At 38.3% G+C, this 21,798-nt stretch overlaps 1 protein-coding gene across 3 annotated transcripts in view; it reads right to left on the bottom strand.

Annotated features, from left to right (window-relative positions):
- LOC113663000 (Fc receptor-like protein 5) overlaps positions 1-21,798 on the bottom strand; it is a 161,442-nt gene that overhangs the window by 56,449 nt on the left and 83,195 nt on the right. For 2 of the 3 annotated variants that reach the window (XM_047818860.1, XM_047818867.1), the window contains exons 5-9: positions 11,383-11,649; positions 10,357-10,629; positions 9,895-10,167; positions 6,441-6,713; positions 5,914-6,186 (exon numbers count right to left, since the gene is read on the bottom strand). In XM_047818860.1, the coding sequence (XP_047674816.1) occupies positions 5,914-6,186; positions 6,441-6,713; positions 9,895-10,167; positions 10,357-10,629; positions 11,383-11,649 (1,359 nt within the window). Of the gene's footprint in view, positions 1-5,913; positions 6,187-6,440; positions 6,714-9,894; positions 10,168-10,356; positions 10,630-11,382; positions 11,650-15,462; positions 15,509-21,798 lie in introns of those variants that run through there. The other variant, XM_047818875.1, reaches the window with a different exon arrangement.

Raw genomic sequence — 21,798 nt, 5'->3', positions numbered from 1 at the left:
TGGGGAGCATTGCCTTTAAGTTCGAGTGATTAAAATCACCAGCAACAATAAACGCAGCTTTCGGATAAACAGTCTGTTGTTTACTGATGTCCGCATAAAGTTCTTTCATAGCAAGCTTAGCATCAGCATCGGGGGGAATGTAAGCTGCTGTTATAATGGTGGAAGTGAACTTCCACAGCAGATAAAACGGTCTACATTTAACCATGAGAAACTCCAGGTTATCTGAACAATGTCTCCCAACAATAACAGAGTTCGTGCACCAAACTTTGTTAACAAAAAGGAGTTGAAGACTGTTGAAGATTGTCAATAAAACTGTCGGGAAGTAGCAAACCAATATCCAAAAGCTCATGTCGGGTGTATGATGTATAGGCACAGCTGTTCTGCATGAACAGGCCTGAGATAAGCAACAAAAATACCGCAAAAATGCAGATTCTGGAGAGACCCTGAGCCTCGCGATGTGCTCGTGCCGCCATCTTGGTCATAATTATAGTTAAGATACTGGTATTTCTAATAGAAATGTTTTGTAATGAATTATATACTTTATGTAGCTAGGACTAACTTACTAAGTCCTTATAGATCTGTCTTTGTTTTATGTAGCACCATGATTGTAAGAAAGATTCCTCCTCGCACTTGTCCGCGTCTCTTTACCTCTGCAAAACAATAGGAGCGCTCCGGAGCACTGAGAGAACAAACCACATGAGTGAAATCAAATCTGGTTTATTCCAAACAGCTGCTCAAAGAACTGAGCGACAGAACAGAATATATACGCAATGAAATACAGTAAGCTATGGTGTATGAGATAAGGCGGAGGCCAAGTTTTGTCAACATAGGGGTATGCTAGAATGCTGCTTCCTCACAACTCTCATCCAAGCATTGAAGGTCAGAAAGCCTGTACATGAGCAAAGAGAAACTGAGTGTCCTGCGAGTAATCTCACAAGCAGGTCAACCTATCTTGTCTTTTCATCCGGTCAAGAGCACTAAAGGAACAGGATAGATTCAAATCAAGAACATTAAATCAGAAGAGGTGAAGATGACATATAACATATAACACAGAAATACAATTTTACATGACAGAGAATCCTCGTTTTCTATTCCCTTAAGATTATGGTTACGTTATCAGCAAGCCTTACCATCCTGCTTATGTTTGCAGAAACACAGGGTACAAAAACAAGAAAACAAGAACACACTTATCACAGGTCAGCATGACCAGAGAGGGGGGGGACACATTAGTTCCGACATAGAAAGAGAAATGTGGAAATAAAATGAAATAAGCACAAAAATGAATTACCATGAAGAAAATTCATTTCAACAATGATCCTGGAGAAAGTTCTCTCATTGTACTGCAACATCTATGTATGGATGAAATGACAATAAAAGCTTCTTGACATGACTCTTGACTTGATATATATTTTTTAAATGCCAAACATTTTCATTTAAAATTTCCTGGCAACTTACAGCTGAGACAAGATACAACCGAGCAGATGAACAGATGAACAGGATTAAATGATTTTGTGAACACTTGAGTTTTGCTCAGGGTGATGCGATTTAAACTCGAGCACACAGTCACCACTTTCAACACATTTTCTGTAAAATATTTGTAAATTATTGACTATTTATAGAAATGGATGACTTTTAAAAGAAATTATTGACTATTAACAGAACTGAAAGAGGGTGAATTTAATGAGACAGACTGGATGTGTTTTCTTTCTAGCACACTAAAAAAAGGCCAGATGCCTAACTAGAAAACACTGACTGTTTTTTTCTTTCTTTTTTTTTTTGTGTCAAATCATTTAATCATGAACTATAATAAACTAACGATAAACCTCCTCAACTGTCCTCGGTGATCAGAGTTAGTTAACAATGTACATAGATGATATTCTGTTTGCCAATGGCATCTGTACAAAATTTTATTACATTTTCTTAATCTATAAAATATTTTACGAACTTATATGAAGACGAATATAACTATATAGAGAGTAGAGATGAATTAAAGATATGATCTTAATATCTAGTAAATTATAATGTACACTGTATTAATAACATTCATAACCCCATGAAGAAGTGTGTAAACTTCAGAAAAAAAAACATCTGGTAGTAAGTATTTAAATGTGAGAAATCAAAATTATTTCACAATCCTAAAATCTGATTTTTCTTGTTCACTCCTCTATAACAGCATTCTGGGTGTCTTCATCAGTCTGAACTGTCAAATAAAGAAAACAGTTTTTATTGACAAATGGTGAATGGAATTTATACAATTAGAATACAATTCCTAATGATGACTGTTTTCATATTTTATGAACGTGAATGACAATGCACATGTATTCAAAAAACAAACAAAAAAGTACATAAAACTCTCTTTTACTTATCAAAACCAATATGGAATGGTTTACTACAAATAGATGAACATCCTGTCATTTAAATCATACAGAAATCACACAATTACATACTCATTAATTTTACTAAACTATTATTTCTTAGCATCTGTATTTTAATTATAAATCATTACTGTAACTACATTTTAGTGCTTTAATAATGTAACTAAAGTGTGTATTGTGGTAATGTTCAGGTAAAATGGTAGTACAGACTCAAATCATTTGTCCTGTTACCTCATGTCAGTGTGTTTATTATGTGAAATAGATTGAAAATGTTTTTACCTCGAGCTCTGAAACATTTCACAGCCAGAATGATGGTCAGCTGCAGATACACAGAAACTGTCACTAGACTGCTGATCAGTTTGAGCACTGACATTGAAGCTCCTACATGCGATATGATGAGGAGTAAAATGTTATTTATAATATTGAGGAGTCTAATACAAGGTTCTAATAAATACAAGATTCAAATGAAGATACATATCATACTCAACATGCAAAAATACCACAGAGCTGCAGAATCTGACTGTAATTTAAATATTAATGTGATTAGTTCTAAAGTATGTACTTTATATATATATATATATATATATATATATATATATATATATATATATATATATATATATATATATATATGGAGAGAGAGAGAGAGAGAGAGAGAGAGAGAGAGAGAGAGAGAGAGATGTATCACACCACATCACTGGGTATTTTACTATAATCCCATTCAGTTTTTTTGCTTTCTAGATTAACTGAATAAATATTTCTCACCTCTGACTGAAACCCAGCTTTTCAGTGACTCTCCTCTCTCTTGGTGTTTACAGTGGTAGAAACCTTCATCAGACATTGAGACACTACTGATGGTCATCTCTCCTGTAGTCTGGGAGTGAAGGATGGAATCATTTTTATAGAAATCAACACCAGAGCCTGGGATCTTTTTGTTGCGAAATAAACAGCATAAAGTCAGAAGACGTCCCTCATTCACAGGATGTACAGGACTGTCCAGGATCACAGCACCATCTGTAGGAAAGAGAAAGAAAACACTGAAAATAGAAAGTATATAAAATAATATAATGAATGTAACAGAGAGCTCTATCAGTGGCAAATATCAGGGAAAGTGTAGCACAAATTTACACTGATTCAGTAGAGTTTAAAAGTGTAATATCTAGTCCTGTAAATCTGTTACAGATGAGAACATTGAAGACTCACTGTGCACTGTGATGTTGACAGGATTACTGCATCCTCCAGATACAGACTGACACCAATAAACTCCAGTGTGTGATGTAGAAAGGTAGCTGATGTTACATGTAGATCCTGAAACAGATGAACAGTCGACGAATGTCTCAGTGTAACTGTATCGTCTCACTGTCCATCCAGTAGAGTCACTCTGGTCCTCACAGCTCAGTGAGAGAGAGTCAGCAGTAAAGTGTTGAGTTCTGCTCGGTCTGATGATCAGAGACCCTGGAGGAGATTCACCTGAAATACACAAATAATTAAAGTTTATTATAAAATCATTGTGACTTAAATATTTAATGATTTTATTATAATGCTCCTGTATATGTGCAGTTAATATGTGTAACAATAAGTTAACCCAGGACTAAACCTTTAATTGCTTAAATTGAACTATTTAGATTCTGTTCACCTGCCTCACACATCTAAGGAGTTTAATACAGGACACATGAAAAAATATATATTATTTCATGCTATAGGACACCACAGTTTAATGCTCAAATCAGAATTTCACATTATTTTCACATAACAGCTCAGTAGTTACAGCTGTACTGTAACTATAAATAGATTTATATTAGTATGTTTGTTCTAATATGTTATTGTGTCTTTAATAACGGCTCATACACAGAGACTTGTGAGGCAGTTCATCTAAGACTAATAATAAACAGATTTAGAAACAAGTTGTTGTTTAACAAAGTAATTTGAATCAAGAGAGATTAAAGACTGATAATATAAACTCTGAGATTAGAAAATTATCTCACTCAGGAAAAAAAGGTTAACAAATAGTATTAAAGAAAACACTGAGGAATAAAAGGAATATATGGTTAGATTTCAGTTTACAAAAAAATAGTATGCATAATTATATTATGTATAGAATAAAACGTATGCATCAATTCTTGTATTAACTTTATGAAATCTCAGAAAAAAGATGTCAGCACTGATGGGATGTAATGTGGTTAGTTATTAATATGGAATTATTGATTGATGTTTCTTACCACCTCTAGATGTGTTTATATTACACTTTATTAAATAAAATCTCCATTTATGCATTCTTTCATTTACACTTATTTACTTAAAGTAAACTCAAAAATGTTTTATTTCCTCACCAGTGATCCACAGTCGCTGTGTTTTGCTGTACTGTGTGTGAAAGACTCCTCTCTCAGCTCTGCACATATAAACTCCTGTGTGATTCAGAGAAACAGGACTGAGAGTGTAGGAGCCTCCAGATCCTCTGCTGCTGTCTGAGAGGAGCAATGTTCTGGACCTGAGGGAACCCTGTCTGTCTGTGTAGAGAACATCTTTGTACCAGCAGAATGTCCAGCCTGTAGAGGAGTGTTTAACATCACAGCTTAGAGTCACTGAATCTCCTTCAGTCAGCCAGATCAGTGGAGACACAGTCATTACTGCCTCTGCTACATCTAATGGATAACAAACATGGAACAAAATCATACAGAGTTTACATATAATTAATGACAAGATAAAACAAACTCACACACTCACCTGATACAGTGAGAGTAACAGCATCACTGATGTCTGAGCTCTGATAGTCACTGCGTCTCCTCCCTCTGCAGGTGTATTTACCACTGTGTTCATTTATAACTGAGCTGACGCTGAACTCCTGGGTTTTGTGGTCTTGGTAGATTTGGTCATCTTTATACCAGCTGTATGTCCACTCAGTGTCTCCTCCTCCCTGTATTTCACACCTGAGAGTCACAGTCTCTCCTCTGAACACATGTGTGTCAGGCTTTATGGTCACCACAGCTTTAGGACTCTCTGCAGAAACATAATCTTATTATTAACACCTCAAAATAAACACTGTCTGTGATTAGTCAAATCATTAGTGATGGTGTAGTGTATATAGAATAATAATACCTAAAGTTCATTAAAAAGTGTACTGTATAATAGTATTGAGTATTTCGTACAAATGTTGTTCAAGTCAAGAAGATTTTGTCAATTCAACCATATATAGCTGTTATAGATATTTATTCTATTGTTTTTTCATTATTAAGCCACAATATGAACATTTTAGATTTTCAAACATTAGCAAAATATATAGACAAAAGTATTATGTAATAAACCACTTTTTAGACAAATATAATTAAGCAGCTGGGTTTTGATTTACTAGTCACTTTCCTTATAAAACCTCAGACTCTTCACACCAAATATTGACTTTATTATTGTTAAAATTATTTTGTTTTTTTAAACATTTATTGTCATTATTTTTATGCATTTTTAAATTATATCTTTGAATGTGCCCAAGACTATTACACAGGTCTGTGTATATTTTATAAACACTGCAATCTTTGTTACTCACCAATAACATTTACCCAGAGTACATCACTGTAGTCTGTGTAGTAGACTGGGTTTCCTCTTCCAGCTCTGCACCTGTACTGACCTCCATCAGAGACTCTAACTGAACTGATGATGTCCTGGTGTGTTTCAGTCTCAGTCTCAGAGCTCTGTGTGGGTTTGATCCAGTAAAACTTCCATCCAGCAGACTGTGGTGTCAGTGTACAGGACACAATCACTGAGTTTCCTGTCAGTGCAGCTCCTTTAAGGTTTGATGTGAGATCAGGTTTAGGTTTATCTGTAGTTGGAAGTGAAACACACAGTTCATGTGCTGCTCTCAGAGTGTTTATTAAAGTAATCAATACTAAACTACTACAGACAGAGACATGCTGTTACTAATACACTGTAAAAACACTCGCCTTGACTAAATATCCCATTAAAAACTGTCAAAATATTTTGTGGTCAATGCTGTAAAAAGGAAATTACATTACAAAAATAGATCCAACAGCAACTGGCTCTCTGTAAAATATATAAAATCATACAAACTCACACCTGATACAGTGAGAGTAACATTATCACTGAGCTCTGAGCTCTGATAGTCACTGAGTCTCCTCCCTCTGCAGGTGTATTTACCACTGCGTTCATTTCTAACCGAGCTGACACTGAACTCCTGGGTTTTGTGGTCTTGGTAGGTTTGGTCATCTTTATACCAGCTGTATGTCCACTCAGTGTCTCCTCCTCCCTGTATTTCACACCTGAGAGTCACAGTCTCTCCTCTGAACATATGTGTGTCAGGGTTTATGGTCACCACAGCTTTAGGTCTCTCTGCAGAAACATAATCTTATTGTTAACACCTCAAAATAAACACTGTAATAAATACAGCTCTGATTCTACTGACATTAGTCTGTGATTAGTCAAATCATTAGTGATGGTGTAATGTACATTGGGGAGAACAAGTATTTGATAAACTGCCGATTTTGCAGGTTTGCCCACTTACAAAGTATGTAGAAGTCTGTAATTTATATCATAGGTACTCTTCAATTGTGAGTGATGAAATCTAAAACAAAAATCCAGAAAATCACATTGTATGATTTTAAAATAATTAATTTGCATTTTATTGCATGACATAAGTATTTGATCACCTACCATCCAATAAGAATTCCGGCTCTTACAGGCCTGTTAGTTTTTCTTTAAGAAGCCCTCCTGTTCTCCACACATTACCTGCATTAACTGCACCTGTTTGAACTCGTTACCTGTATAAAAGACACCTGTCCACACACTCAGTCAAACAGACTCCAACCTCTCCACAATGGCCAAGACCAGAGAGCTGTGTAAGGACATCAGGAATAAAATTGTAGACGTGCATACGGCTGGGATGGGCTCCTGGACAATGGGCAAGCAGCTTGGTAAGAAGGCAACAACTGTTGGCGCAATTATTAGAAAATGGAAGAAGTTCAAGATGACGGTCAATCTCCCTTGGTCTGGGGAACCATGCAAGATCTGACCTTGTGGGGTGTCAATGATCATGAGGAAGGTGAGGGACCAGCCCAGAACTACACGGCAGGACCTGGTCAATGACCTGAAGAGAGCTGGGACCACAGTCTCAAAGAAAGCCATTCATAAAACACTACGCCATCATGGATTAAAATCCTGCAGTGTACGGAAGGTCCCCCTGCTCAAACCAGTGCATGTCCAGGCCTGTCTGAAGTTTGCCAATGACCATCTGGATGATCCAGAGGAAGAATGGGAGAAGGTCATGTGGTCTGTTAAGACAACATTCGAGCTTTTTGGTCTAAACTCCACTCGCTGTGTTTGGAGGAAGAAGAAGGATTAGTACAACCCTAAGAACACCATCCCAACCGTGAAGCATGGAGGTGGAAACATCATTCTTTGGGGATGCATTTCTGCAAAGGGTACAGGATGACTGCACCATATTGGGAAGTCATACTGGGAACTCATAACCCTAAGGTTGTGGGTTCGAGTCTTGGGTCGGCCACGACTGAGGTCCCTGGGCACCGCAGCATAAATGGCTGCCCACTGCTCCGGGTGTGTGTTCACTGCTGTGTGTGTGCACTTTGGATGGGTTAAACGCAGAGAACAAATTCTGAGTATGGGTCACGCTACTTAGCCGTATGTCATGTCACTTTCACTTTTTCACTTTCACTTTCACTTGAGGGGAGGATTGATGGGGCCATGTATTGCGAGATCTTGCCCAACAATCTCCTTCCCTCAGTAAGAGCATTGAAGATGGGTTGTGCGTGGGTCTGCACACAGTAGTGTTAATTTCATCACCTATTTTTAATTTAGTCTTAGTCTTGTGCCAAATGTCCTTGTTAGTTTTAGTCATATTTAGTCCACATATCTTTTTTTGTTAGTCAAGTTTTAGTCGACTAAAAGTCTCGTCATTTTAGTCTAGTTTTAGTCAAAAGAAAACTCAAGGTATCTTAGTCAAGTTTTAGTCGACTAAAAGTCTTTCGATTTTAGTCTGGTTTTAGTCAAAAAAATTTAGTCTTTTTTAAAATAACACATTAATGCTGATTAATGAAAAGCCTAAGATCAAAACTGTAGGTATATATATATATATATATATATATATATATATATATATATATATATATATATATATATATAATCTCACACCTATATAAATTACCAACTTAATGCAAGTTTATCGTATTGCACACACCATTATTGATGATATTTGGAGCAATATTACATGTAATTATTAAACTTGATTCCCTTACATATACATTTGCTTTTAAGCCTAATTATTAATTTTGATTATGATGTGATTATGACAGGGGAAGAGGTTTCAGGTTTGGGGGTGCTGAGTTTTTTCTGTCACCACTTTTGAATAAGAAACAATATCAAGGCTATAAAACTTGTCAAAACTCCACGAATCACAAAAGTATCAGTGAGAAGTTGAGAACACACGTTTAAGCAGTGCATACACTCGAACTTGACTGCACATCACATTTTTTTACTTTATTGATACTGCTTTTAATCGTAATGTAAAGACCAGTCATCGGGCCATAATCTGTCGTGTACAATAAAAGTGCCTGAACAGTGACAGGAAATATCATTTAACACAAAAAGCCACCTAGACGGTGGACTTGAGCAACAGCGCGAAGCCGCAAACTCGTTCTGAATCTTTTAAAGTCGTAACAACTGATGAAAAAACAGAGACAATTGTAGACGAAAATGAAGAGAGATTTTATCTTAGTTTTTATTTTATACAAAACATTTTCGCCTCGTCTTTTTTCGTTAACAATAATGCATGTTAATTTAGTCTTAGTCAGCGTTTTTGGACAGTGGTGCAGTCTTGTCATCGTCTCGTCTTAGTCATGAAAAAAAGGTTGTTGAACATATTTCGTCTCGTCTTGTCTGACGAAATTAACACTAGTGTGCAAACCTGGTCAAGAACTACAGGAAACGTATGATCTCTGTAATTGCAAACAAAGGTTTCTGTACCAAATATTAAGTTCTGCTTTTTGGATATGTCAAATACTTATGTCATGAAATAAAATGCTAATTAATTACTTAAAAATCATACAATGTGATTTTCTGGATTTTTGTTTTAGATGTCGTCACTCACAGTTGAAGAGTACCTATGATAAAAATTACAGACTTCTACATTCTTTGTACTGTAAGTGGGCAAACCTACAAAATTGGCAGTGTATCAAATACTTGTTCTCCCCCCTGTACATATAGAATAATATTACCTAAAGTTAATTGAGAAGGGTACTGTATAACAATATTGAGCAACATGTTGTACATGTTTTGTTATAGATATTTATTCTATGACTTTGCATTATTAACCCACAATTAGAACATTTTAGATTTCCAAACATTACCAAAAAAAATCACTACGTACTGTATTGTAATGTAATTAACTAATTCATTTCTTTATTTTTAATACCTTTTTACATGTTTTTTTAATGCCTTCTTTCTGACTTTTAAACAGGTCTGTGTATATTTTATAAACACTGCAATCTTTGTTACTCACCAATAACATTTACCCAGAGTACATCACTGTAGTCTGTGTAGTAGACTGGGTTTCCTCTTCCAGCTCTGCACCTGTACTGACCTCCATCAGAGACTTTAACTGAACTGATGATGTACTGGTGTGTTTCAGTCTCAGTCTCAGAGCTCTGTGTGGGTTTGATCCAGTAAAACTTCCATCCAGCAGACTGCAGCTTCAGTGTACAGAACAGAAACACTGAGTTTCCTGTCAGTGCAGCTCCTTTAAGGTTTGATGTGAGATCAGGTTTAGGTTTTTCTGTAGTTGGAGGTGAAACACACAGTTCATGTGCTGCTCTCAGAGTGTTTATCACACTAATCAATACTACACTACTATAGACATGCTGTTACTAATACACTGTAAAAACACACTATGACTAGGGAAAAAAATCTTACAGCAACTGGCTCTGTGTAAAATATATAAGTTAACACAAACTCACACACTCACCAGATACAGTGAGAGTAACAGCATCACTGAGCTCTGAGCTCTGATAGTCACTGCGTCTCCTCCCTCTGCAGGTGTATTTACCACTGTGTTCATTTATAACTGAGCTGAAGCTGAACTCCTGGGTTTTGTGGTCTTGGTAGATTTGGTCATCTTTATACCAGCTGTATGTCCACTCAGTGTCTCCTCCTCCCTGTATTTCACACCTGAGAGTCACAGTCTCTCCTCTGAACACATGTTTGTCAGGCTTTATGGTCACCAGAGCTTTAGGACTTTCTGCAGAATCATAATCTTATTATTAACACCTTAAAATAAACACTGCAATAAATACAGTTCTGATTCTACTGACATTAGTCTGTGATTAGTCAAGAGAAATAGTGATGGTGTAGTGTATATGGGATACCTAAAGCTCATTATGAAGTGAACTGTATTTAATAGTATTTAGCACCGTGTTGTTGTACACATTTTGTTATAGATATTCATTCTATGACTTTTTGATTTGCAAATCTTTACCAGAAATAATCTCTATGTACTGTAATGCAAAAAAAAAAACAAACAAACATGTAATTTCATTATTTTTAAGACCTTTTTACATTGTGTTATGAGAGCCATGAGGGCTCCCTCTGCTGGCATGCAGAGGATTTGCTGTACTTTAGCATCAGGACTGTATTTCCCACTATTCATTGCACCACAAACTCAGCACACCTGTTTCCCGTTTGTAATCACCCGGTCTATTTAAGCTCACTCAGAACGCTTTCGTGTTGCGAGGTATTGTTAGCACTGTCTGCATACTGAGTGTTTATTTTGTTCTGTCTATTGTCTTGTTTTTTTTTGACCTTGCTTGTTTTTTTGTGTTTGTGAACGTTTGCTGCCTGCCCTGGATTATTGACTTCTGCTTTTGGATTTCCTTTGATGTTTTTGTTTGCCTGATGTGTGACCCTTGCCTGTCTTGGATATTGCCTAATAAACCAGCATTTGGATCTAACCTGTTTCACGTTCGTGACACATTGTTACATATTTTTTACTCACCAGTAACATTTACCCAGAGTACATCACTGTAGTCTGTGTAGTAGACTGAGTTTCCTCTTCCAGCTCTGCACTTGTACTGACCTCCATCAGAGACTCTAACTGAACTGATGATGTACTGGTGTGTTTCAGTCTCAGAGCTCTGTGTGGGTTTGATCCAGTAAAACTTCCATCCAGCAGACTGTGGTGTCAGTGTACAGGACAGAATCACTGAGCTTCCTGTCAGTGCAGCTCCTTTAAGGTCTGATGTGAGTTCAGGTTTAGGTTTATCTGTAGTTGGAGTTGAAACACACAGTTCATGTGCTGCTCTCAGAGTGTTTATCACACTAATCAATACTATACTACTACAGACAGAGACATGCTGCTACTAATACCACCCGCTTCGAATGTTAACACTCACTATGACTAAATATTCCATTAAAAACTGTCAAAATAATTTGTAGTAAATGCTGTGAAAAGGATTTTACGCTCTTTATAATTTCATCAATTTTTATAGAAAAAAATAGTTTCAGTACAGTGGCCGAGAAGTGCAAAACACATTAACAAATCCAAAAACACAATGACAATTCAGACAAACCGGAAAAGGTAGGTAACGTTTGTGAATGGAAACTTACCGATCATCAGACAAGACACCTGTCATTTAAGGTATACAGGTAGGAAATTTTATGTGTAATGTGTAAAGATCTCTGTTTAAATATAAGAAAATAACAGAATTAATCCACAGTAAGGACAATACATTTTGTACACTTTTACACACACATTCCAACTTTTCCCTGCGGCAGACTGTTGTACTGCCTGTATACCTTGAGTGACAGGTGTCTTGTCCAATGATCGATACGTGTTCCAATCACGAACTACACCTACCTTTTCCGTTGGTTGTCTGAATTGTTATTTTTTCGGATTTGTTAATGTGTTTCTTGCAACAATTCAGACAACCCGGAAATGGTAGGTATAGTTTGTGATTGGAAACTTACCGATCATTAGACAACACACCTGTCATTCAAGATATACAGGTGAATGACAGGTGTCTCGTCCGATGATCGGTAAGTTTCCATTCACAAACGATCTCTAACTTTTCCGGGTTGTCTGACTTCTTGCTGTTTTCGGGTTTTTGGATTTGTTAATGTGTTTTCGGATTTGTTAATGTGTATTCGGATTTGTTGTTTTGTTTTTGCATTTGTTATTTTGTTTTCAGATTTCTTAATGTGTTTTGCACTTCTCGGCCATCGTATTTCAGCTCTTCTCTAAAACAATTATTTCATTTTAAAAGAAAAAAAAAAACAATAACTGGGTCAATAACTGTGTAAAAATATAATGTCTCCGATAGTTACTCGGTTAGTTACTCACTTAACCAAATTGTATTGAGAGTTTTGTCAGACAGAGTCAATACAACCAGGCTTAATTACTGCCTGCCTGTGTTGTATATAATCATTGCTTAAGCAGAATCTTTCCCACAGTGTGCTGTAGATTAAAAGCTTTTAACAAGCAGCACACTGTGTCTAGATCAGAAGAAACTGTGGAAGAGATGAGGATGTGGTGGTGTCAGGAACTTCTATGACAATTCTCTGACAGGTGACCAGAGGGGCTGCTGGCAGAGATTCTGGTGTTTAAGGTTATGTGTCTTTTGCCTCCTGTTGCTTGTTACACCTAATGTGTTATTGCCTTATTTATACCTGCCCTTGTGTATCTTTCTTTGTTCCTTATTATGTGTCACATTCTGTTCGTGTATTATTTTGTTATTTGAGGTTATTTCATGTATTTTGTGAATAAATGTGAAGTGTATCCCGGGTCTGGGTCTGGTTGTGATGCTTTCAAAAAGTAGAACACCATCTTTATATCAGTTTTATATCAAATCCACATCTAAAGTTTCTGCATGCCCTGGTATTTCACATGATAAAGTGACCTCTGTTCATTAAATATCTTTCCATCAGGCTGCAGAGTCACAACAGCTTTTGGTCTTTCTGTGCAGTTACACAAAATACACAAGATCAGTCAAACACATTCTTCTCTGAATATGTAATGATTATGTATGAGTGCATGTTTCAGGAGTGTAAGATCAAACATTTACTGTACCTATCACTGAGAGAGTTACTTCATCACTCAATGTCGTTGATTCTCCATTCTTAGACCCGTAACAACTGTATCTGTTACTCTGATCTACTTTTATACTGTAGTCCTTTTCAGCAGAGCTGTGAACATGAACACCATCTTTGTACCAGATGTATTGTTCACTACCTCCTGAAATTATACATGAGAGTGTAACAGTCTCTCCTCTGAATATTTGTGATGCGTTTGGCTGCACAGTCAGAACTGGTTTATTCTCTGCTGGAAAAGTCAAAACACAAACAGACTGTCAATGTAAATACAGTGATACCTCGAGATACGAGTGCGTCGACATGCAAATTTTTTGAGATACGAGCTGTGATTCTACAAAATTTTTGCCTTTAGATACTAACAAATTTTTGAGATAACCACGTGTGCTCTGTTTCGCCCACCTCAGCTTCCCGCGTCTCACTCGTTTAAAGCCGACCCTCAGATATTAGTGAGGAAAGAGAATTTAGCGATGAAGAAAATTAAGCACAATTAATGTAAAGAAAACAGAAATTGTAGCAATTAAGTTCAGTTAAGTTTGTCAATTTTAGTGAAGTTTAGTTAAGTTCCATTTAAGTGTAAAGTAGCATTAAGAGTGTACAGCAGCGAGTAAGTGAACGAAAGTGAAAGTGTACGTACGAGACAAAATTCCGCCTGTTTAATCCTCCCTCAACCTCCGTGCGCATTTTCCTTAAAGTAAAGCCAGTTTATTTTTTAACATTCTCTTTTATTACTGTATGTTTTTATACAATATTCGTCATTTATAAATACAGGTACTGTACATTTTCATATTCAAAACACAGAAACAAAACAACTGGAGTGGAATTTTGTGAGCTGGAACGGATTAATGGGATTTCAATTAATTTAAATGGGGAAAATTGCTTTGAGATACAAGCAATTTGAGATACGAGCAAGGTCATGGAACAAATTAAACTCGTATCTCGAGGTATTACTGTATATTAATCTCTGTATAACAATGTACAAAAACAGTCTTCACAATGTTAATACAAATCCATCATGTACACAACATAAGCAATAAAAATATATAGAAATCACCTTGAGCTTGTCCAGTGTGGATAAATGAAATAAGCACTAAAAAGTAGAGAGTAACAGAGAAAATTGTTTAAATTTTCTATTTAATTGTAGAATTCATTAATGTAATTAATTAATAAAATAATATAACCTAACCTACATGCTCTGACAAGTTATTTTCTGATATATCTGATGAGAGCCATGAGACACAACAGAAACCATGAGCTCATTCTGGTGTGACAAACGTCATGATAGCAGCCAGAGATCTTTACATTTAAAAATAAGTTTGAACTTCTATATTTTGTCAGAGTTTGGTGTGTGCGCTCTGCCCTTTTACCTGAAATGGATTACTCTGTAATCTTCTCTTTGAATAAAAGCAAAGACAAGATTTGTTTCATCACATGATTCCACCTCTCACCAAATTATATTATAGTTTAATTTTCACAACAGAGAATATGTAATGCTGACTTTTTCATTTCTTTAAGAAGACAAATAAGAACAATGTCATGTCCTGTAAATAAAAAAATCTTTAAATCACTAACACATCTGCGAAAATGACTGCAGATTCTTTCAAAGCAAGTTGCAGCTCTAATGAAGAAGATCAGTCTATTTTCACTCATTGAATTTACTTTATATGAAAGTTCAAATTTATTAATCACCTACATCTATTGCAGTCATTAAATTGTAAATGATTAGGGATTGATGCAGTGGAGAAGCCACTTTATTGTGGTATTTATTGTGAGTTATTGTGAGTATTTAAGTTAAATAGCAGCACATTCACTGAGAACATTAGCAAAAACACAACAGATTATTCTCTTCTATACCCTCAGACTATCCTATGTCCTATATTATTATCCTATATTAATAATCTCTGTACACAGGACATCAGACATCATGTGAACAATTTTTTAACCCACCACTCACTCTAATTAAAGACACAAAGAAAACATTTTTACTCACAGATCATCATACGGAGTGTCCACAGCTCCATTCTGTCAGACTGATAAATGACCAAATGATCAGTGGTTTGTATTAAAGCTTCTACACTTCCTGTCTTCTTGCACAAAAATAGAAGGAGAGAAAGATTTCCGTTTTGGTGCAAGTTGGTGTGATATTTTTAAGTGAACTCCTCCTCTATAACCTCTATACCACCAAAAATTCTAGCAACAAATTCAACAATTCAACAATTTGGGGAACATAAGTTTATTTCAAATTTTGCAGTGAAATGCTTTTTGCATCTGCCCGGTATATAAGCATAAAAAGAAATGCAATTTAGGATAAAATAAATAAATAAACCAAAATCAAAAGGAGATAGATAAATAAAAAAGGTACAAACTATATAAAAACTTTATAAATGTGGAAAAATAATGCATATACATATACATAAATGTGTAGGGTTTTTTAATGATTGTCAATGTGCAGTATAGTGTGTATAGAGTGTATAAAGTGGCACTGTGCTGTCCAAGTCCAGAGTTAAAGTGACAGTCCAGAGTTAAAGTGTTAGTGCAAAAAAAGTGTGCATAAGAACAGTGAAGATGGAAGGAGAGGTCCAGTACTAGATCCTGGGTGTTTCCTGGTTTAGACTCTGAATGCGGGAAGAAGATTCTCCTCATTGTCTCTGTGTTTGCTGTTTGCGGAAGCGTTTCCCTGAACGCAACAAAGAAAAGAGTCCATTGTCGGGATGGCTGAGGTTCTTTACAATCTTCCTGGCCCTGGTCCGGCACCGCGTGCTGTAGATGTCCTGCAGGTCAGGGAGCTCATTGTGGATGGTACATTCAGTTGACCACACCACCCTCTGGAGGGCTCGCCTGTCGTGCATGGTGCTGTTCCCGAACCAGGAAGTGATGCTACCCGTCAGGACGCTCTCAATGATGCGTAGAAAGGTGAGGTGTAGAAAGTCTTTAGCACCTGAGAGGGTAGTTTGAAATCCCTTAAGCGTCTCAGGTGGTACAGATGCTGCCGGGCCTTCTTCACCAAGGTGTTGATGTGACAGGACCAAGACAGTTCCTGTGTGATGTGAACACTGTTGATGTTTAGCGGTTGGTAAGACTGCTCCTGCTTTGTGCTGAAGTCCAATATCAACTCCTTAGTCTTGCTGACGTTCAGGAGAAGATTGTTCTCCTGGCACCATCTCTTCAGGTTTTTCGTCTCCTGTAGGTAGGCCGTCTCATCATTGTTGGAGATCAGGCCCACCACAAAAGTGTCGTCAGTCATAGGTGTACAGTGAGTACAGCAGGGGGCTCAGAGCACAACCCTGGGGAGCTCCAGTGCTGAGGGTGAGGGTGGATGAGGTGTGTTTGCCCACCTGTACGGCTTGTGGTCTGTCTGTCAGGAAGTTGGAGATCCATTGACACAGCGTCAGGCTGAGTCCCAGGATCTCCAACTTAGAGGTGAACGTGGAGGGAATTGTGGTGTTAAACTCTGAACAATAGTCCACAAACAGCATTTTTGCATAATTCCCTTTTCTGCAGTCCAGGTGGCTTATCGTGGTGAGGAGAAGATGAGCAATGGTGTCCTCAGTACAGCGGTACTGGCAGTACGCAAACTGCAGTGGATCCAGTGTGTCTGGTAGTGATGCAGTGATGAAGTCTCTGACCAGTCTCTCGAAGCACTTCATCACTCCTGAGGTCAAAGCTACAGGGCAGTAGTCATTGAGGCAGGCGGGCTGGGGTTTCTTTGGGACAGAACCAATGGTGGACTATTTGAAGCATGAGGGGACAACAGACTGTTCCAGTGAGAGTTTGAATATCTCAGTGAACACCGGTGCTAGCTGGTCAGCGCTTTCAGAACCCGACCTGTGATGCCGTCTGGTCCTGCTGCCTTCCTAGTGTTCACTCTCCTGAATGCCCTCCTCACATCATGCTCCAAGATGGTGAACGTGTTTACCTCTCCGGCTCTCTCACCATGCATGCTCTTTGTGCTTCTAGTGACGCTAGCGTGGTTAGCTGCAGCCTTCGAAGCGAGCGTAAAAGGTGTTTACCTTGTCTGCTAGAGAATCATCCGCATTCCCTATTCTAGAAGCAAGTGTTCTATAGTCTGTAATGACTATAATAAGGTGTAATGACTGTAATAAGGTGTTCCTTAGTCCCTGCCACAGGCTCCTAGAGCCACCATGTTGGAACTGTGACTCTAGTTTCCTCCCATAGCATCGCTTTGCTTCCTTCACTGCTCTGCGCACACTGTAAGGCACAACCTTGGACTAGTCCATGTCCCCGGTGGCGAGCCCCGTGTTGTAGGCAGAGGAGCGAGATCTCAGAACATCGCAGATGGTTTTATCCACCCACGGCTTCTGGTTGGGAAACATTCTTATGGTGGTTTTTTGGTGGTGGTTTTTCATTCATTTAACTGAATGATCTAATAAAGTTCCTCTGCTAGCTCACTCAGGTTCATAAATCGTCTTAACATGATAAAAGAGGATCTTTTTATCTGATTAGATAGAGATACGGTAGCCTGGTGGTTAATGTTATGGACTACCAATCGGAAGGTTGTGAGTTCAATTCTCATGTCTGCCAAGCTGCCACTGCTGGGCCCCTGAGTAACGCCCTTAACCATCAATTGTATAAAAATGAGATAAAACGCAAGCTGGATAAGAACGTCTGCTAAATGCTGTAAATGTAGATTGAGGCACGGCTTCTGCTAGTCACATAATGGGGTAGTGAAAAGGCATTTTCATTCATTAATGAAGGAGGACATTCTTACAAACATACAATACATATATTCAAGTTAATTAACTTAAGTAGTATACTGCCCTTTGTAAAGTGTGTAAGTACAACTGTATGTTTGATATTCAGGTTAATTCTTTGCTGCAGAGACCATGATTTTCAAAAATAGCCTAGTGGTAATGAGTCACTAACGCTGACTGGTTAATGCTCCTTGTTTCTATGAAAGACCAACAGAATCTAACCACAACCACATAAAGGACATGCACACACATATTTTATATCCATCTTTGTGACCAGAAGGAGATATGATGCTACTGACAGAAGTAGTCAGTGCATCATGTTTAATTAATCTTACAAACTTGTACAAACTAGAAAAAACTTTCCTACCAAACTTAGCACAAGTCATCCGCTAATCCAAAACCCAGTATTATTGCATGGTAACATCAATAGAGCTAAAATCCAAAAACCTTTTTTCAATGTGTTTGTACAATGTCTGTATGACTCTACAGAGTTCTGTAGTTATGTGATGCTCCTGTACCAGCTGATGCAGGCAGTCAGTATGCTCTCTATGGTAAATGTGTAAAATTATTTCATAATGCTTAGGCTCATGCATAAACATTCTCAACAATCTGAGCAAGAAGAGGTACTGATGAGATTTCTTCATCATTTTTTCAGTGTGAATGGTTCAGTGCTTCAGTGTGTTAACCCACCGCAGTATCAGATGTGGGAGCTCTCTACAGCTCTCTACCTGGGTGGTTTGAAGCGAGCATACAGAGACTTACATGCCACATCTTTTGTATTGACGATTATGAACTGTGATTCTAGCATGAGTCACAACCAGTGTTTTATTGTTTTTACAGTTGTTTTGTTCTACAGAACCATATCTATCTCTCTGTCTCGCTAATCTGTACAAGTCCTTGTGCTTTCCAGGCCTGGCATACAACTCGTATACTGATGCTTTCTCTTTGGCCTTTGCCACATCCCTCTTCACTATGTGCTGTGATTCCTTTTAATCCTGTCTACTTTCTTTGGTCCCCCTTCTTATTAGCTAGTCTCTTCCTCTGAATGATGTTCTGTACTTCATTGTACCACCACCATGTTTCCTTATCTTCTTTTCTCCTTCAGATGACACAACTATCACCATCCTACCTGTCTCCCTGATAACTTCTGCTGATTCCCAGTCATCTGGAAGGTCTTCCTGACCACCCAAAGCCTGTCTCAGCTTCTGTTTGAATCCCTCACAACATTGAAAAACATTCCTCCTTTTTCAACTTCCACCACTTGGTCTTCTTTTCTATCTTTCCTCTCCTCTTCTTCCTGACCAACAGAGACACCCTACACATCACCATCCGATGATGTCTGGCTACACTCTCTCCTACCACCACTTTGAAGTCACTAATCTTTCTCAGATTGCCTTCTCTACATAGAATGTAGTCTACCTGCATATGCCAACCTCCACTCTTATATAATATGTAAGTCTGTGTTCCCCTCTCTTCTGGATATAAGTGTTGACTACATCCATGTCCATCAGCTTAGCAAAGTCCACCATTATCTGTCCTCTGTTCCCCTCACCAACATACCTGCTGAAGTCTGCTCCAATCACTACTCTCTCCATTCTGGGAATACTCTCGGTCACCTAATCTAACTCACTCCAAAATCTCTCCTTCTCTTCTAACTCACAGCCTACTTGTAGAGCATAACCACTGATGGCATTCAACATCACCCCTGCAATTTCTAACTTTAAACTGATTACCCAGTCTGACACTCTTTTTACCTCTAAAACATTCCTTGCAAACTCATCCTTCAGGATCACTTTTTCCCATTTCTCTTCCTATCCACACCATAATAAAACAGTTTGTTTCTCCCTCCAAAAGTGTTTTGCTCCCCTTCCACCTGGTCTCCTGCAAACACAGTATATCTACCTTCCTTCTCTCCATCATGTCCACCAGCTCGCCCTTTTCCCTCCTCTCCTTTCTCAACCAACAGTAGCCCAATTTCCGCCGGCACATATAGGTCCACAGTGCCAGTGGCGGTTGTTGTTAACCCGGGCTTTGACCGATCTGGTATTGAATTCACCATTGACGACTCGCATGTTTAAATTTGCCACATTCTATTCTAGATACCCTTCCTGACACAACCCTCTCTATTTATCCAGGACTTGGGACCGGCACAGACATCACTGGCTTGCAGCCCCTGTGGACTTTTGGAATCCTGCTGCCATTAAAGAATTACATATCATTAAATAGTGCAGATAAAAGTGCAGTAAATCAGGTGATTTTGATTTTCAGTACTCAGCAATAACAAATAAATGGGTGTGCCGTGAGCAGTAGTTAGGTACATGCACCGTGTCAGAGATTTCAGTCAGACTTTAGCACCTCAAATCCTTTAACTACAATTATCCTGTTTTAAATACAGCATTTATTATATTGTTTGTTAATCATCATCCATGCTTGATATAAGAATTAAGTGTAAAAACAAACAATTACAACCACAATTTCTTCTTCACCTGTTGCTGCTCATGACTCTCTGTGTGTGTGTGTGTGTGTGTGTGTGTGTGTGTGTGTGTGTGTGTGTGTGTGTGTGTGTGTGTGTGTGTGTGTGTGTGTGTGTCAGTGGTGGTGGTACATTTAACCATCTCCTCTTTTGAATTGCATCCCATTTCAGTTACCTCTCCAATCACCTGTTGTTGCTCATGACTCTGTGTGTGTGTGTGTGTGTGTGTGTGTGTGTGTGTGTGTGTGTGTGTGTGTGTGTGTGTGTGTGTGTGTGTGTGTGTGTGTGTGTGTGTGTGCGTGCGTGCGTGCGGGCGCACATGTCAGGGGTGGTGGTACATTTAACCATCTCCTCTTTTGAATTGCATGCCATTTCAGTTACCTCTCCAATCAACCTTGATATCATTGTTGTTTACCGCCCTCCTGATCCCCTAGGTGACTTCCTGGAAGAAATGGACACACTATTTAGTGTTTTCCCTCCCATTAGCTCCCCTTTGATGGTGCTTGGTGACTTCAACCTGACAAATTTCAATCTTCTTCCCTCCTGACTCTTCTCGACTCATTCGCCCTGACACTCAACAGGTACATCCCCACACACAAAGGAGGCAATGTACTAGACCTGGTTTTCACCCGTCCTTCTCCAGCTACAGATGTGACTGCTACCCCACTACACGTCTCCGATCATCACCTGGTATCCTTCACCATCACGCTCCCTATCCTACCTAAAACTACCTCTCACCCCCTCGCTCTTACCTGCCGCAACCTTCACTCTGTCTCTCCTTCTTCTGTAGCCTCTGGCACTCTCTTCTCTTCCTGATCCTGAGTCTTTTTCCTCACAACCCTTAGGCTCAGCCACAGATACTTTCCTTTCATCTCTTTCCTCAACTATGGACTTCCTCTGCCCTATGTCCACTACACCTAGAAAACGTCTTGTTCTGCTCCTTGGCTATCAGATGTGCTGCGCAACAATCGAAGAGAGCTAAGATCATCAGAGAGAAAGTGATAGAAATCACAACTTGATGCAGATCTTGATTCTTACAGAACACTCCTGGCCAAGTTCTCCTCAGATCTGACTCCTGCTAAGACTTACTTCTACAAGGAAAAGTGTATGTGTGTGTGATTGTGCCTTGTGCTTACTTAAA

This window comes from Tachysurus fulvidraco, chromosome 1 (genome assembly GCF_022655615.1).
Source record: "Tachysurus fulvidraco isolate hzauxx_2018 chromosome 1, HZAU_PFXX_2.0, whole genome shotgun sequence".
NCBI classification, from domain to species: Eukaryota; Metazoa; Chordata; class Actinopteri; order Siluriformes; family Bagridae; genus Tachysurus; species Tachysurus fulvidraco.
This window is presented reverse-complemented; position numbering and strand designations above follow the sequence as displayed.